The 15,765-nt window shown below is 72.8% G+C and overlaps 1 protein-coding gene across 1 annotated transcript in view; it reads left to right on the top strand.

Moving 5' to 3' along the window:
• The first annotated feature begins 314 nt into the window (after window positions 1–314).
• LOC136995915 (polyunsaturated fatty acid lipoxygenase ALOX15B-like) overlaps window positions 315–15,765 on the top strand; it is a 30,695-nt gene continuing 15,244 nt past the window's right edge. The window contains 10 exon segments of the mRNA XM_067316912.1: window positions 315–650; window positions 653–729; window positions 4,391–4,841; window positions 5,517–5,598; window positions 7,024–7,146; window positions 7,943–8,046; window positions 11,388–11,560; window positions 12,910–13,053; window positions 14,233–14,436; window positions 15,323–15,409. Of these exon segments, the coding sequence (XP_067173013.1) occupies window positions 605–650; window positions 653–729; window positions 4,391–4,841; window positions 5,517–5,598; window positions 7,024–7,146; window positions 7,943–8,046; window positions 11,388–11,560; window positions 12,910–13,053; window positions 14,233–14,436; window positions 15,323–15,409 (1,491 nt within the window). The 5' untranslated portion in view covers window positions 315–604.

Raw genomic sequence — 15,765 nt, 5'->3', positions numbered from 1 at the left:
CCCCTAGCAACCGCCCTCCCTCGGGCCCCGCCCCTTGGCAACGGAGGGGGCGGGGCAGGCGCCCGGACGCCTGGGCCCCCTGGGGGTGCTGTGGGCGGAGCCCCGGACGCCTGGGCCCCCTTTTGGGGAGGGGGGAGGGGCCCCGGATGCCTGGGCCACCTTTGAGGGGAGGGGCCAGGACACCTGGGCCCCCCTGGGGGTGCAGTGGGCGGAGCCCAGACACCTGGGCCCCCCTTTTGGGGGTGCTGTGGGCGGGGCCAGGACACCTGGGCCCCCGGGGGGTGCCATGGGCGGAGCCTGGACACCTGGGCCCCCTTTTGGGGGGTGCAGTGGGCAGGGCCAGGACACCTGGGCCCTCTTTTGGGGGAGGGGGGGCGGAGCCCAGACACTGGGGCCCCTTTTTTGGGGTGCGGTGGGCGGAGCCCCGGACACCTGGGCCCCTTTTTTGGGGGTGCGGTGGGTGGAACCCGGACACCTGGGCCCCCCCTCGCGTGGGGGGGGGGCGGGGCCGGGGCACCCAAAACGGGGTGCGGGGGGGGGGCAGGCAGGTAGGTAGGCAGGCAGGCAGGCAGGCAGGCAGCAGGCAGGCAGGCAGGCAGCAGGCATGGCCGCCTACCGGGTGCGGGTGACGGCGGGCGCCCCCCCTGCGGCGCCACCCGCGACGCCGTCGCCGTCACCCTCGTGGGCAGCCGGGGCGAGAGCGGCGCCGCCCCCCTGGGCCCCCCCCGGGTGGCCCCATGGCGCGGTGAGCTGCCCCTCCCCCCCCCCTGCCCCGGGCGCCTGGGCCCCTTCTGCCCCCCGGACGCCTGGGTCCCTCCTGCCTCCCGGACGCCTGGGCCCCTTCTGCCTCCCGGACGCCTGGGTCCCCTCCTGCCTCCCGGACGCCTGGGCCCCTTCTGCCCCCTGGACACCTGGGTCCCTTCTGCCCCCCGGACGCCTGGGCCCCTTCTGCCTCCCGGACACCTGGGTCCCTCCTGCCCCGGATGTCTGGGTCCCTTCTGCCTCCGGACGCCTGGGCCCCTTCTGCCCCTGGATACCTGGGTCCCTTCTGCCCCCCCGGACGCCGGGGCCCCTCTTGGCCCGGACGCCTGGGCCCCTTCTGCCCCCTGGACGCCTGGGTCCCTCCTGCCCCGGATGTCTGGGTCCCTTCTGCCCCCCGGACGCCTGGGCCCCTTCTGCCCCCTGGATACCTGGGTCCCTTCTGCCCCCCGGACGCCTGGGCCCCTTCTGCCCCCTGGATACCTGGGTCCCTTCTGCCCCCCGGACGCCTGGGTCCCTCTTGGCCCGGACGCCTGGGCCCCTTCTGCCCCCCGGACGCCTGGGTCCCTCCTGCCCCGGACACCTGGGTCCCTTCACCTCCCGGACGCCTGGGTCCCTCCTGCCCCGGACGCCTGGGCCCCTCCTGCCCCGGACGCCTGGGTTCCTTTGCCCCCGGACGCCTGGGCCCCTTCTCGGATGCCTGGGCTCCTTCCCTGGGTGCCTGGGTCCCTTTTCCCGGACACCTGGGCCCCTTCCCGGACACCTGGGTCCCTTCACCTCCCGGATGCCTGGGCCCCTTTTCCCGGATGCCTGGGCCCTTTCCCAGACACCTGGGTCCTTTCCCGGACGCCTGGGCCCTTTCTGCCCCCCGGACTCCTGGATCCCTTCCCGGACGCCTGGGCCCCTTTTCCCAGACGCCTGGGTCCCTCCTGCCCTGGACACCTGGGCCCTTCCCTGGATGCCTGGGCCCCTCCCGGACGCCTGGGCCCTTCCCGGACGCCTGGGCTCCTCCTGGATCGCTGCCCGGACGCCTGGGCCCCTGCCCGCGTGGTTTTGATGCCGATGTCGGTCCCACCCTGCTAATCTAGGCTGGGCTCCCGCCCCCACGGGGACTCCCTGCCCCGGGGGCCCAGGCGTCCGGGAAGGGCCCAGGTGTCCGGGAAGGGCCCAGGCGTCCGGGAGGGACCCAGGCATCCGGGAGGGGCCCAGGCGTCCAGGAAGGGCCCAGGCGTCCGGAAAGGGCCCAGGCATCCAGGAGGGGCCCAGGTGTCCGGGAGGGACCCAGGCGTCCGGGAAGGGCCCAGGTGTCCGGGAAGGGCCCAGGCGTCCGGGAAGGGCCCAGGCGTCCGGGAGGGACCCAGGCGTCCGGGAGGGGGCCCAGGCGTCCGGGAGGGGGCCCAGGCGTCCAAGAGGGGCCCAGGCGTCCGGGAAGGGCCCAGGCATCCGAGAGGGGCCCAGGCGTCCGGGAAGGGCCCAGGCATCCGAGAGGGGCCCAGGCGTCCGGGAAGGGCCCAGGCGTCCGGGAGGGGCCCAGGCGTCCGGGAAGGGCCCAGGCGTCCGGGAGGGACCCAGGCGTCCGGGAGGGGCCCAGGCGTCCGGGAAGGGGCCCAGGCGTCCAGGGAAGGGGCCCAGGTGTCCGGGAAGGGCCCAGGCGTCCGAGAGGGGCCCAGGCGTCCGGAAAGGGCCCAGGTGTCCGGGAAGGGCCCAGGCGTCCAGGAGGGACCCAGGCGTCCGAGAGGGACCCAGGCGTCCGGGAAGGGCCCAGGCGTCCGAGAGGGGCCCAGGCGTCCGGGAGGGGCCCAGGCGTCCGGGAGGGACCCAGGCGTCCAGGAGGGGCCCAGGCGTCCGGGAAGGGCCCAGGCATCCGGGAGGGGCCCAGGCATCCGGGAAGGGGCCGGGCGTCCGAGAGGGGCCCAGGCGTCCGGGAAGGGCCCAGGCGTCCGAGAGGGGCCCAGTCGTCCGGGAGGGACCCAGGCGTCCGGGAGGGGCCCAGGCATCCGGGAGGGGCCCAGGCGTCCGAGAGGGGCCCAGGCATCCGGGAAGGGCCCAGGCGTCCGAGAGGGGCCCAGTCGTCCGGGAGGGACCCAGGCGTCCGGGAAGGGCCCAGGCGTCCGGGAGGGACCCAGGCGTCCGGGAGGGGCCCAGGCGTCCGGGAAGGGCCCAGGCGTCCGGGAGGGGCCCAGGCGTCCGGGAAGGGCCCAGGCGTCCGGGAAGGGCCCAGGCATCCAGGAGGGGCCCAGGTGTCCGGGAGGGACCCAGGCATCCGGGAGGGGCCCAGGCGTCCAGGAAGGGCCCAGGCGTCCGGAAAGGGCCCAGGCATCCAGGAGGGGCCCAGGTGTCCGGGAGGGACCCAGGCGTCCGGGAAGGGCCCAGGTGTCCGGGAAGGGCCCAGGCGTCCGGGAAGGGCCCAGGCGTCCGGGAGGGACCCAGGCGTCCGGGAGGGGGCCCAGGCGTCCGGGAGGGGGCCCAGGCGTCCAAGAGGGGCCCAGGCGTCCGGGAAGGGCCCAGGCATCCGAGAGGGGCCCAGGCGTCCGGGAAGGGCCCAGGCATCCGAGAGGGGCCCAGGCGTCCGGGAAGGGCCCAGGCGTCCGGGAGGGGCCCAGGCGTCCGGGAAGGGCCCAGGCGTCCGGGAGGGACCCAGGCGTCCGGGAGGGGCCCAGGCGTCCGGGAAGGGGCCCAGGCGTCCAGGGAAGGGGCCCAGGTGTCCGGGAAGGGCCCAGGCGTCCGAGAGGGGCCCAGGCGTCCGGAAAGGGCCCAGGTGTCCGGGAAGGGCCCAGGCGTCCAGGAGGGACCCAGGCGTCCGAGAGGGACCCAGGCGTCCGGGAAGGGCCCAGGCGTCCGAGAGGGGCCCAGGCGTCCGGGAGGGGCCCAGGCGTCCGGGAGGGACCCAGGCGTCCAGGAGGGGCCCAGGCGTCCGGGAAGGGCCCAGGCATCCGGGAGGGGCCCAGGCATCCGGGAAGGGGCCGGGCGTCCGAGAGGGGCCCAGGCGTCCGGGAAGGGCCCAGGCGTCCGAGAGGGGCCCAGTCGTCCGGGAGGGACCCAGGCGTCCGGGAGGGGCCCAGGCATCCGGGAGGGGCCCAGGCGTCCGAGAGGGGCCCAGGCATCCGGGAAGGGCCCAGGCGTCCGAGAGGGGCCCAGTCGTCCGGGAGGGACCCAGGCGTCCGGGAAGGGCCCAGGCGTCCGGGAGGGACCCAGGCGTCCGGGAGGGGCCCAGGCGTCCGGGAAGGGCCCAGGCGTCCGGGAGGGGCCCAGGCGTCCGGGAAGGGCCCAGGCGTCCGGGAGGGGCCCAGGCGTCCGGGAGGGGCCCAGGCGTCCAAGAGGGGCCCAGGCGTCCGGGAAGGGCCCAGGTGTCCGGGAAGGGCCCAGGTGTCCGGGAAGGGACCCAGGCGTCCGGGAGGGGCCCAGGCGTCCGGGAAGGGCCCAGGCGTCCATAGCGTGTCGCGTGTCCCTATGACCAAACCAGACCGAGGCAGAACACGCGTGTGCTTAGCGTGTGCGTGACAGCGGCGTGTCACACGTCCCCACGGACACGCCAGGACGCGTCAGGGCAGCCATGACGTCCCCGTATCCGTGACCACAGCGTGTCGCGCGTCCCTATGACCAACCCGGGGCGGAACACGCGTGTGCTTAGCGTGTGCTTAGCGTGTGCGCCTCCCCGCAGGCGCGCGAGTGCCGGGTGACGGCGCCGCGGCCCCTGGGCCGCCTGCTGCTGGCGCGGCTGCACGCGGAGCCCCGCGGCCTCCTGCCGCCGCTGCCCTGGTTCCTGGAGCGCGTCGTGGCGGAGCGCGACACGCACACGCGTGTGCGGCCCCGCGGGGACGCGGGTGACGCCGGGGACGCGGGCGACACCACCACGGACACGCGTGACGCCACCGTGGACACGCATGACAACACCACGGACACGTGTGACGACATCGTGGACACACGTGACGCCGCCACGGACACGCGTGACAATGACACGGACACGCGTGACGATGACACGGACACGCGTGACGATGACGATGACGACGGCGGCCCCTGGTCCTTCCCCTTCTACCGCTGGGTGCAGGGTTACGGCATCTGGGAGCTGGCCGAGGGCACCGGTAAGGCCCGGACGCCTGGGCCCTTTTTCCCCCGGACGCCTGGGCCCCTTTTCCCGGACACCTGGGCCCCTTTCCCGGACGCCTGGGTCCTGCCCGGACGCCTGGGCCCCCTTCCCTGGACGCCTGGGCCCCTTCCCCGGATGCCTGGGTTCCTCGCCCGGACGCCTGGGCCCCTTTTCCCGGACGCCTGGGCCCCTTTCCCCGGACGCCTGGGCCCCTTTTCCCGGATGCCTGGGCCCCTTCCCAGATGCCTGGGCCCTTTTCCCGGACACCTGAGTCCTGCCCGGACGCCTGGGCCCCTTCCTGGACACCTGGGCCCCTTTTCCCGGACGCCTGGGCCCCTTTTCCCGGACGCCTGGGCCCCTTTTCCCGGATGCCTGGGTCCCATTTCTGGACATTTGAGTCCTTCCCCGGACGCCTGGGCCCCTTTTCCCCGGACGCCTGGGCCCCTTCCCGGATGCCTGGGTCCTTTTCCCGGACGCCTGGGCCCCTTTTCCCGGACGCCTGGGCCCCTTGTCCTGCCCTGCCTGGATGCCTGGGTCCCTGGGGGAGGGGGGGAGGTTGGGTCCCCCGGACGCCTGGGCCCCTTGGGGGGGGTTATTGGGTGCCCGGACGCCTGGGCCCTTTCCCGGACGCCTGGGCCCCTAACCGGGGGGGTGGGGGGGGGGGGCGCAGCCAAGACGCCGGCGCAGGAGCGACGCCCCCTGCTGCAGCAGCACCGGCGGGAGCAGCTGGCGCAACGCCGGGAGGAGTACGAGTGAGCCCGGATGCCTGGGCCCCTCCCGGACGCCTGGGCCCCTTCGCCCCGGACGCCTGGGCCCCTTCCCGGACGCCTGGGTTCCTCACCCGGACGCCTGGGCCCCTTCCCCGGACGCCTGGGTTCCTTCCCGGACGCCTGGGTTCCTGCCCGGACGCCTGGGCCCCTTCCCCCGGACACCTGGGCCCTTCTCCGGACGCCTGGGTTCCTTTCCCGGACGCCTGGGCCCCTTTTCCCGGACACCTGGGTTCCTTCCCCGGACACCTGGGCCCCTTCCCCGGATGCCTGGGCCCTTTCCCGGACACCTGGGTTCCTTCGCCCCGGACACCTGGGTTCCTTCCCCGGACACCTGGGCCCCTTCCCCGGACGCCTGGGCTCCTTCCCCGGACACCTGGGTCCCTTCCCCGGACACCTGGGCTCCTTCCCCGGACACCTGGGCCCTTTCCCCCGGACGCCTGGGCCCCTTTCCCGGACGCCTGGGTCCCTTCCCCGGACGCCTGGGCCCCTTTCCCGGACGCCTGGGCCCCTTCGCCCCGGACGCCTGGGTTCCTCACCCGGACGCCTGGGCCCCTTCCCCGGATGCCTGGGTTCCTTCCCCGGACGCCTGGGCCCCTTCCCCGGACGCCTGGGTTCCTGCCCCGGACGCCTGGGCCCCTTCTGCCCCCGGACACCTGGGTTCCTTCCCGACGCCTGGGCCCCTTCCCCGGACGCCTGGGCCCTTTACCCGGATGCCTGGGTTCCTCACCCGGACGCCTGGGCCCTTTTCCCGGACACCTGGGCCCCTTTCCCGGACGCCTGGGCCCCTTTTCCCAGACGCCTGGGTCCCTTCCCCGGACACCTGGGCCCCTTCGCCCCGGACGCCTGGGCTCCTTCCCCAGATGCCTGGGCCCTTTTCCCGGACACCTGGGCCCCTTTTCCCGGACGCCTGGGCCCTTTCCCCGGACACCTGGGTTCCTCACCCGGACGCCTGGGCCCCTTCCCCGGACACCTGGGCCCCTTCCCCGGACGCCTGGGCTCCTTCCCCGGACACCTGGGTTCCTCACCTGGACGCCTGGGCCCCTTTCCCGGACGCCTGGGCCCCTTTTTCCCGGACGCCTGGGTCCCTTCCCCGGACGCCTGGGCCCCTTTCCCGGACGCCTGGGTCCCTTCCCCGGACGCCTGGGTTCCTGCCCCGGACGCCTGGGCCCCTTTGCCGGACGGCCTGGGCCCCTTCCCGGACGCCTGGGTTCCTTCCCCGGACACCTGGGCCCTTTTCCCGGACGCCTGGGCCCCTTCCCTGACCTGGGGGGTCACCACGGGGGGGCGTTTTTTTAGGGCGAATTCCCGGGATTTCGGCCGCGGGAGGCGGGAAGCCGCCCCGGGGGGGGGAGGGGCCCCTCGGGGGGGTGTTTTTTTGGGGCGAATTCCCGGGATTTTTGGCTGCAGGATGCGGGAACCCGCCCCGGGGCTGCCCTGGTGCATCGCGGTGGAGTCGCTGCTCCAAGCCGGGCCCGACCTGCAGTATTCGGTGCCTAAAGCCCTCGCCTTCTACTTCCGGGGCGGAGCCGCGTGAGTGACGTCACGTGGCCCCGCCCCCAAGGCCCCGCTTCCGGCGCCCTCCCCCCCCCCCGCGCTCCGCCGGCCGCCGCCGCCGCTGCGGCTTCGCGCCCGAGCGCAGCGCCGCCGCCTTGGCCACGCCCCCGCCACGCCCCCGCCCGCCTTGGCCACGCCCCCTCCGCGCGCTCGGCCCCTCCCTCCCTCCCTCCCGCCGCCGCCTCGGCCCCGCGCGGCTCCCGCCTCGGCCCCGCCCCCGCAGCCGCCTCGGCCACGCCCCCCGCCGTCCAGCCGCCTCGGCCACGCCCCCCGCCAACCAGCCTCCTTGGCCACGCCCCCCGCGCGGCTCCCGCCTCGGCCCCGCCCCCCCTCGCCGCGGCGCGGCTTCACCGCCCAACCCGGGCGCCCGGCCCCGCCCCCGCCCTGGCCCCGCCCCCCTCCCAGGACCCGCCCCCCCACCGCGCTGGCCCCGGCGGCCACGCCCCCCTACCCGTAGCCCCGCCCCCTTTAGGGAGCGCAGCCCCCCCCCCCACACACACACATGTGGGAGCGTGTCGAGGCGTGTGGATGCGCGCGGAGGGGGCCCAGCCCCCCCCACTTGGACACGCGTGGACACGTGTGGCCCCTCCCACTCACGGGGGGGGGCCCGTGCGGCACCCGGGGCGGCGGCGGCACACGCGTGGCGGGGCGTGTGCGCGACCCACCCGGCCCCGTGAACACGCGTGTGGCGGCTGCGTGTGCGCCACCCACCCACCCGGCCCCACAAACACGCGTGTGGCGGCGTGTTCACGCGTGTCCGGACCGCCGGCAGGAACCTGGAGGTGAAGCTCAAGGGCTTCCTGGAGCGCGCCGAGTCCTGGGAGAGCCTGGACGCCATCGCCCGCGTCTACTGCTGCTACCGCACACGCGTGTCCGGTGCGTCACGGGGCCCCGCACACGCCTGGCCGTGGGGCGTCACGGGTCGGGCACACACGTGTCCGATGCATCATGGGTCAGACACACACGTATCCGGGGCGTCACGGGTCGGTCACACGCCTGGGGGGGTGTCGCACACACGTGTCCAGGGCATCACGGGTCGGGAACACGCGTGTCCGGTGCGTCATGGATTGGACACACGTGTGTCTGGGGCATCATGGGTCGGGCACACGCGTGTCTGGAGTGTCACAGGTTGGGCACACGCGTGTCTGGGGTGTCACAGGTTGGGCACACATGTGTCTGGGGGGGCGTCATGGGTTGGGCACACACCTGGGGGATCCACACACGCATGTCCAGGGCGTCACAGGTTGGGCACACGCGTGTCTGGGGCGTCATGGGTCAGGCACAAGCGTGTCCAGGGCGTCATGGGTCGGGCACACGTGTGTTCGGGGCGTCATGGGTCGGGCAGATGCATGTCCAGGGCATCACGTGTTTGGCACACGCATGTCCAGGGGCGTCACAGGTTGGGCACACGCGTGTCTGGTGAGTCACGGGTCAGGCACACGCATGTCCAGGGTGTCATGGCTCAGGCACACGCGTGTCCAGGGTGTCACATGTCAGACACACGTGTATCTGGTGCGTCACAGGTCAGGCACACACGTGTCCAGGGTGTCACAGGTCAGGCACACGCGTGTCCAGTGCATCACAGGTTGGGCACACGCATGTCTGGGGGCGTCATGGGTCAGGCACACGTGTGTCCAGTGCGTCACGTTTGGCACACACGTGTCCGGGGCATCACGGGTCGGGCACATGCCTGGGGGAGCCACACACACGTGTCCGGTGCGTCACGGGTTGGGCACACGCGTGTCCGGGGCATCACAGGTCAGGCACATGCATGTCCAGGGTGTCATGGGTCAGGCACACGCGTGTCTGGAGTGTCACGGGTCGGGCACATGCGTGTCCGGGGCGTCATGGGTCGGGCACATGCATGTCCAGCGCATCACAGATCGGGCACACGCATGTCCAGGGTGTCATGGGTCAGGCACACGCGTGTCTGGGGCATAACGGCTCGGGCACACGTGTGTCCGGGGCGTCATGGGTTGGGCACACACGTGTCCGGGGCATCATGGGTTGGGCACACATGTGTCCAGTGCGTCACAGGTCGGGCACACGCATGTCTGGGGGGCGTCATGGGTTGGGCACACGCGTGTCTGGGGCCTCATGGGTCAGGCACACGCGTGTCTGGGGCCTCATGGGTCAGGCACACGCGTGTCCAGGGCATCACGGGTTGGGCACACGCGTGTCCAGGGTGTCACAGGTCGGGCACACGCGTGTCTGGTGCATCACGGTTCAGGCACACATGTATCCAGTGCGTCATGGGTTGGGCACACGCGTGTCCAAGGTGTCACAGGTCAGGCACACGCGTGTCTGGTGCATCGTGGGTCGGGCACACACGTGTCCAGGGCGTCACGGGTCAGGCACATGTGTGTCCAGGCTGTCACAGGTTTGGCACATGCATGTCCAGGGCATCACGGGTCGGGCACACGCGTGTCCAGGGCGTCACGGGTTGGGAACATGCGTGTCCGGTGCATCATGGGTTGGGCACACGTGTGTCCAGGGTGTCACAGGTTGAGCACACGCGTGTCCGGTGCATCACAGGTTGGGCACATGTGTGGGGGGAGCCGCACACACGTGTCCAGGGCGTCACGGGTCAGGCACATGCATGTCCAGGGCGTCACGGATCAGGCACATGTGTGTTCGGGGTGTCACAGGTCAGGAACACATGTGTCCAGTGCATCATGGGTCAGGCACACGTGTGTCCGGGGCGTCACAGGTTGGGGACACACGTATCCGGTGCATCATGGGTCGGCCACATGCGTGTCCGGTGCGTCACGGGTCAGGCACACGCATGGGGAGGCGCCACACACGCGTGTCTGGGTTGTCACAGGTCGGGAACACGCGTGTCTGGTGCATCACAGGTCACGCACACACCTGGGGGGAGCCGCACACGCGTGTCCAGGAGGGGCCCAGGCGTCCGGGAGTTGTTAAAGGCCTGGTTGGGAGATGGGGCCCAGGCGTCCGGGAGAGTCAGGGAGGGGCCCAGGCGTCCGGGGGTGTCGGCAGGTTGTCAAGGAGGGGCCCAGGCGTCCGGGCGCCCCCCACGTGGAGGGGCCCAGGCGTCCGGGAAGTGTCAGGAGATTGTCAGGGAGGGGCCCAGGCGTCCGGGACAGTCAGGAAGGGGCCCAGGCGTCCGGGTGCCCCCCATGAGAAGGGGCCCAGGCATCCGGGGGTGTCGGCAGGTTGTCAGGGAGGGGCCCAGGCGTCCGGGTGCCCCCCACGTGGAGGGGCCCAGGCGTCCGGGAGGTGTCAGGAGATTGTCAGGGAGGGGCCCAGGCGTCCGGGTGCCCCCCATGCGAAAGGGCCCAGGCGTCCGGGGTTCATTGGAGCGATGTCAGGGAGGGGCCCAGGCGTCCGGGGGATGTCAGAGACCTGGCTGGGAGAAGGGGCCCAGGCGTCCGGGAGGTGTCAGAGACCTGGCTGGGAGAAGGGGCCCAGGCGTCCGGGGGATGTCAGAGACCTGGCTGGGAGAAGGGGCCCAGGCGTCCGGGGGAGTCAAGGAGGGGCCCAGGCGTCCGGGAGAGTCAGGAAGGGGCCCAGGCGTCCGGGTGCCCCCCCATGCGAAAGGGCCCAGGCGTCCGGGGTTCATTGAAGCGATGTCAGGGAGGGGCCCAGGCGTCCGGGAGAGTCAGGGAGGGGCCCAGGTGTCCGGGTGCCCCCCATGAGAAGGGGCCCAGGCGTCCGGGGTGCATTGAAGCGATGTCAAGGAGGGGCCCAGGCGTCCGGGGGATTGTCAGGGAGGGGCCCAGGCGTCCGGGACAGTCAGGAAGGGGCCCAGGCGTCCGGGTGCCCCCCATGAGAAGGGGCCCAGGCGTCCGGGGTGCATTGAAGCGATGTCAAGGAGGGGCCCAGGCGTCCGGGGGATTGTCAGGGAGGGGCCCAGGCGTCCGGGACAGTCAGGAAGGGGCCCAGGCGTCCGGGTGCCCCCCATGAGAAGGGGCCCAGGCATCCGGGGGTGTTGGCAGGTTGTCAGGGAGGGGCCCAGGCGTCCGGGCGCCCCCCACGTGGAGGGGCCCAGGCGTCCGGGAGGTGTCAGGAGATTGTCAGGGAGGGGCCCAGGCGTCCGGGTGCCCCCCATGCGAAAGGGCCCAGGCGTCCGGGGTGCATTCGAATGATGTCAGGGAGGGGCCCAGGCGTCCGGGAGGTGTCAGAACCCGGGCTGGGCTGGAGGGGCCCAGGCGTCCGGGCCCGGCTGACGCCCCCCCCCCACCCCGCGCGCGCAGACTACGTGGCGCAGCACTGGCGGGACGACGCCTTCTTCGGGTACCAGTTCCTCAACGGGGTGAACCCCGTCCTGCTGCGCCGCTGCTCCCGCCTGCCCCCCAACTTCGCCGTCACCCCCGCCATGGTGGCGCCCGCCCTCGGCCCCCACACCTCCCTCCACCAGGAGATGGAGGTCAGCGGGGGCCCAGGCGTCCGGGAAGGGACCCAGGCATCCGGGAAGGGCCCAGGCATCCGGGAGGGGCCCAGGTGTCCAGAAGGGCCCAGGCATCCGGGGGTGGAGGGGACCCAGGTGTCCAGAAGGGCCCAGGCGTCCGAGAAGGGGCCCAGGCATCCGGGAAGGGCCCAGGCATCCGGGGGGTGGAGGGGACCCAGGCGTCCGGGAAGGGACCCAGGCATCCGGGAGGGCCCAGGCATCCGGGAAGGGGTCCAGGCGTCCAGAAGGGCCCAGGCATCCGGGGGCTGGAGGGGACCCAGGTGTCCGGGAGGGGCCCAGGTGTCCGGGAAGGGGCCCAGGTGTCCAGGGGCTGGAGGGGACCCAGGTGTCCAGAAGGGCCCAGGCGTCCGAGAAGGGGCCCAGGCATCCGGGAAGGGCCCAGGCGTCCAGAAGGGGCCCAGGCATCTGGGGGGTGGAGGGGGCCCAGGTGTCCGGGAAGGACCCAGGTGTCCAGAAGGGGCCCAGGCATCCGGGAAGGGGCCCAGGTGTCCAGGAGGGATCCAGGCATCCGGGAAGGGCCCAGGCGTCCGGGAAGGGCCCAGGTGTCCAGGGGCTGGAGGGGACCCAGGTGTCCAGAAGGGCCCAGGCGTCCGAGAAGGGGCCCAGGCATCCGGGAAGGGCCCAGGCGTCCAGAAGGGGCCCAGGCATCTGGGGGGTGGAGGGGGCCCAGGTGTCCGGGAAGGACCCAGGTGTCCAGAAGGGGCCCAGGCATCCGGGAAGGGGCCCAGGTGTCCAGGAGGGATCCAGGCATCCGGGAAGGGCCCAGGCGTCCGGGAAGGGCCCAGGCGTCCGGGAAGGGCCCAGGTGTCTGGGAAGGGGCCCAGGTGTCCAGGGGCTGGAGGGGGCCCAGGTGTCCGGAAAGGGCCCAGGTGTCCGAGAAGGGGCCCAGGCATCCGGGAAGGGCCCAGGCATCCGGGAGGTGGAGGGGACCCAGGTGTCAGGGAGGGCCCAGGCGTCCGGGAGATGGAGGGGACCCAGGTGTCCAGAAGGGCCCAGGCATCCGGGAGGGATCCAGGCATCCGGGAGGGGCCCAGGTGTCCAGGAGGGGCCCAGGCATCCGGGGAGTGGAGGGGACCCAGGCATCCAGGAAAGGGGCCCAAGCGTCCGGGTCGCTCCGACGGGGGCCCAGGCGTCCGGGGGCTGGAGGGGACCCAGGCATCCAGGAAAGGGGCCCAGGCGTCCGGGTCGCTCCGACGGGGGCCCAGGCGTCCGGGGGCTGGAGGGGACCCAGGCATCCAGGAAAGGGGCCCAGGCGTCTGGGTCGCTCCGACGGGGGCCCAGGCGTCCGGGCCTGACGTGCTCCGCAGCGGGGTCACGTCTACCTGGTCGACTACCGGGTGCTCGACGGGGTCCCCACGGCGGAGATCGACGGGCGCCCGACCTACGTGGCCGCTCCGCTCTGCCTGCTGCACCAGCGCCCCGACGGGCAGCTGCTGCCTCTCGCCATCCAGGTGGGGCCCAGGCGTCCGGGAAAGGGGCCCAGGCGTCCGGGAGGGAGACAAGTGTCTGGGAGGGGCCCAGGCGTCCGGGAGGGAAACAAGTGTCTGGGAGGGACCCAGGTGTCCGGGAAGGGGCCCAGGCATCCTGGAGGGGCCCAAGCGTCCAAGAGGGGCCCAAGTGTCCGGGAGGGAGACAGGTGTCTGGGAGGGGCCCAGGTGTCCGGGGAAAGGGGCCCAGGCATCCGGGCGCGGAACCCAGGTGTCCGGGCGAGGGGCCCAGGCGTCCGGGGAAGGGACCCAGGCATCCGGGAAAGGGGCCCAGGCATCCGGGAAAAGGACCCAGGCGTCCAGGGAAGGGGCCCAGGCGTCCGGGAGGGAACCCAGGCATCCGGGAAAGGAACCCGGGCATCCGGGAAAGGGGCCCAGGCATCCGGGAAAAGGACCCAGGCGTCCAGGGAAGGGGCCCAGGCGTCCGGGGAAGGGACCCAGGCGTCCGGGGAAGGGGCCCAGGCATCCGGGAAAAGGGGCCCAGGCATCCAGGTAAAGGGCCCAGGCGTCCGGGAGGGAACCCAGGCGTCCGGGAAAGGAACCCAGGCGTCCAGGGAAGGGGCCCAGGCGTCCGGGGAAGGGACCCAGGCGTCCGGGGAAGGGGCCCAGGCATCCGGGAAAAGGGGCCCAGGCATCCAGGTAAAGGGCCCAGGCGTCCGGGAGGGAACCCAGGCGTCCGGGAAAGGAACCCAGGCGTCCAGGGAAGGGGCCCAGGCGTCCGGGGAAGGGACCCAGGTGTCCGGGGAAGGGGCCCAGGCGTCCGGGCGAGGGGCCCAGGCATCCGGGGAAGGGGCCCAGGCGTCCGGGGAAGGGGCCCAGGCATCCGGGCGAGGACCCAGGCGTCCGGGAAAAGGACCCAGGCGTCCGGGAAAGTGGCCCAGGCATCCGGAGAGGAACCCAGGTGTCCGGGAAAGGGGCCCAGGCATCCGGGGAAGGGGCCCAGGTGTCCGGGGAAGGGGCCCAGGCGTCCAGGCAAGGAACCCAGGCGTCCGGGAAAAGGGCCCAGGCGTCCGGGCGAAGGGCCCAGGCGTCCGGGTAAAAGGCCCAGGCGTCCGGGTGAGCAACCCAGGCGTCCGGGCAAGGGGCCCAGGCGTCCGGGCGAGCCCACCCACGCGTCCGGCCTCCGTTGCCCCGTCCCCGCAGCTCTCGCAGACGCCGGGACCCCGCAGTCCCGTTTTCCTGCCTTCCGACCCGCCCTGGCTCTGGACCCTGGCCAAGGCCTGGGTGCGCAGCTCCGACTTCCACGTGCACGAAGCCCTCACCCACCTGCTGCGCAGCCACCTCCTGGGCGAGGTCTACGCCCTGGCCACCCTGCGCCACCTGCCCACCCGCCACCCGCTCTACAAGGTGAGGGGCCCAGGCGTCCGGGGGGCCCAGGCGTCCGGGAGCCTCCAAAACGCTCCGTTCTAGCTCACCAGGGGCCCAGGCGTCCGGGTGACCCGGGTGTCCGGGGCACCCAGGTGTCCAAGAACCTCCTGAACGTCCCATTCCAACCTCCTGAGGGCCCAGGCGTCCAGGGGGCCCAGGCATCCGGGAACCTCCCGAACGCTCCGTTCTAGCTCCCCCAGGGGCCCAGGCGTCCGGGCGACCCGGGTGTCCGGGGCACCCAGGTGTCCAAGAACCTCCTGAACGCCCCATTCCAACCCCCTGGGGGCCCAGGTGTCCGGGGGCCCAGGTGTCCGGGGGGCCCAGGTGTCCGGGAGCCTCCAAAATGCTCCGTTCTAGCTCACCAGGGGCCCAGGCGTCCGGGCGACCCAGGTGTCCGGGGCACCCAGGTGTCCAAGAACCTCCTGAACACCCAATTCCAACCCCCTGGGGGCCCAGGCGTCCGGGGGGCCCAGGCGTCTGGGAAGCACCCAAACACCCCGTTCAAGCTCGCCTGGGGGCCCAGGCGTCCGGGAGCCCCTCGAATGCCCAGTTCTAGCTCCCCGAGGGGCCCAGGCGTCCGGGAAGGGGCCCAGGCATCTGGGAACCTCTCGAACACCCCATTCTAGCTCCCCAGGGGCCCAGGCGTCCGGGGGGCCCAGGCGTCCGGGAACCTCCCGAACGCCCCATTCTAGCTCCCGAGGGGCCCAGGCGTCCAGGAAGGGGCCCAGGCGTCCGGGCACCCCACGATCTCCCAGACGTGAGCGGGTTGGGGGGGGGGGAAGGGGGGGTTACCCGGAAGGGGCCCAGGCGTCCGGGCGCCCCGCGGTGCTGCCGGCCGCGCGGGGACCCAGGCGTCCGGGCGCAGCTGCTGGTGCCGCACACCCGCTTCACGGTGCATCTGGCCATGTTGGCGCGGAGCCTCCTGCTGAACCCCGGCGGCGTCTTCGACCGGGTGAGGGCGGTTTGGGGGGTATTGGGGGGTATTTGGGGGTATTGGGAGTATTTGGGGGTGTTTGGGGATTTGGGGGTATTGGGAGTGTTTCAGGGTACTGGGAGTATTTTGGGGTATTTGGGGTATTTGCAGATTTGGGGAGGTTTGGGGGGGGTTGAGGGGTTTGGGAGGATTGGGGGTATTTGGGGGTATTGGGAGTATTTCAGGGTATTTGGGGATTTGTGAGAGATTTGGGAGTATTTGGGGATTTGGGGGGATTTGCGGCATTTGGAGATTTGGGGAAGTTTGGGGGGATTTGAGGGAGTTGGGGGGATTTGGGGTATTTCAGGGTATTGGCGTGGTATTTGGGGTATTTC

Source organism: Apteryx mantelli, unplaced genomic scaffold (genome assembly GCF_036417845.1).
Source record: "Apteryx mantelli isolate bAptMan1 unplaced genomic scaffold, bAptMan1.hap1 HAP1_SCAFFOLD_175, whole genome shotgun sequence".
Classification (NCBI taxonomy): Eukaryota; Metazoa; Chordata; class Aves; order Apterygiformes; family Apterygidae; genus Apteryx; species Apteryx mantelli.
The sequence above is the reverse complement of the archived record's forward strand: the minus strand, read 5'-3'. Positions and strand labels throughout refer to the sequence as shown.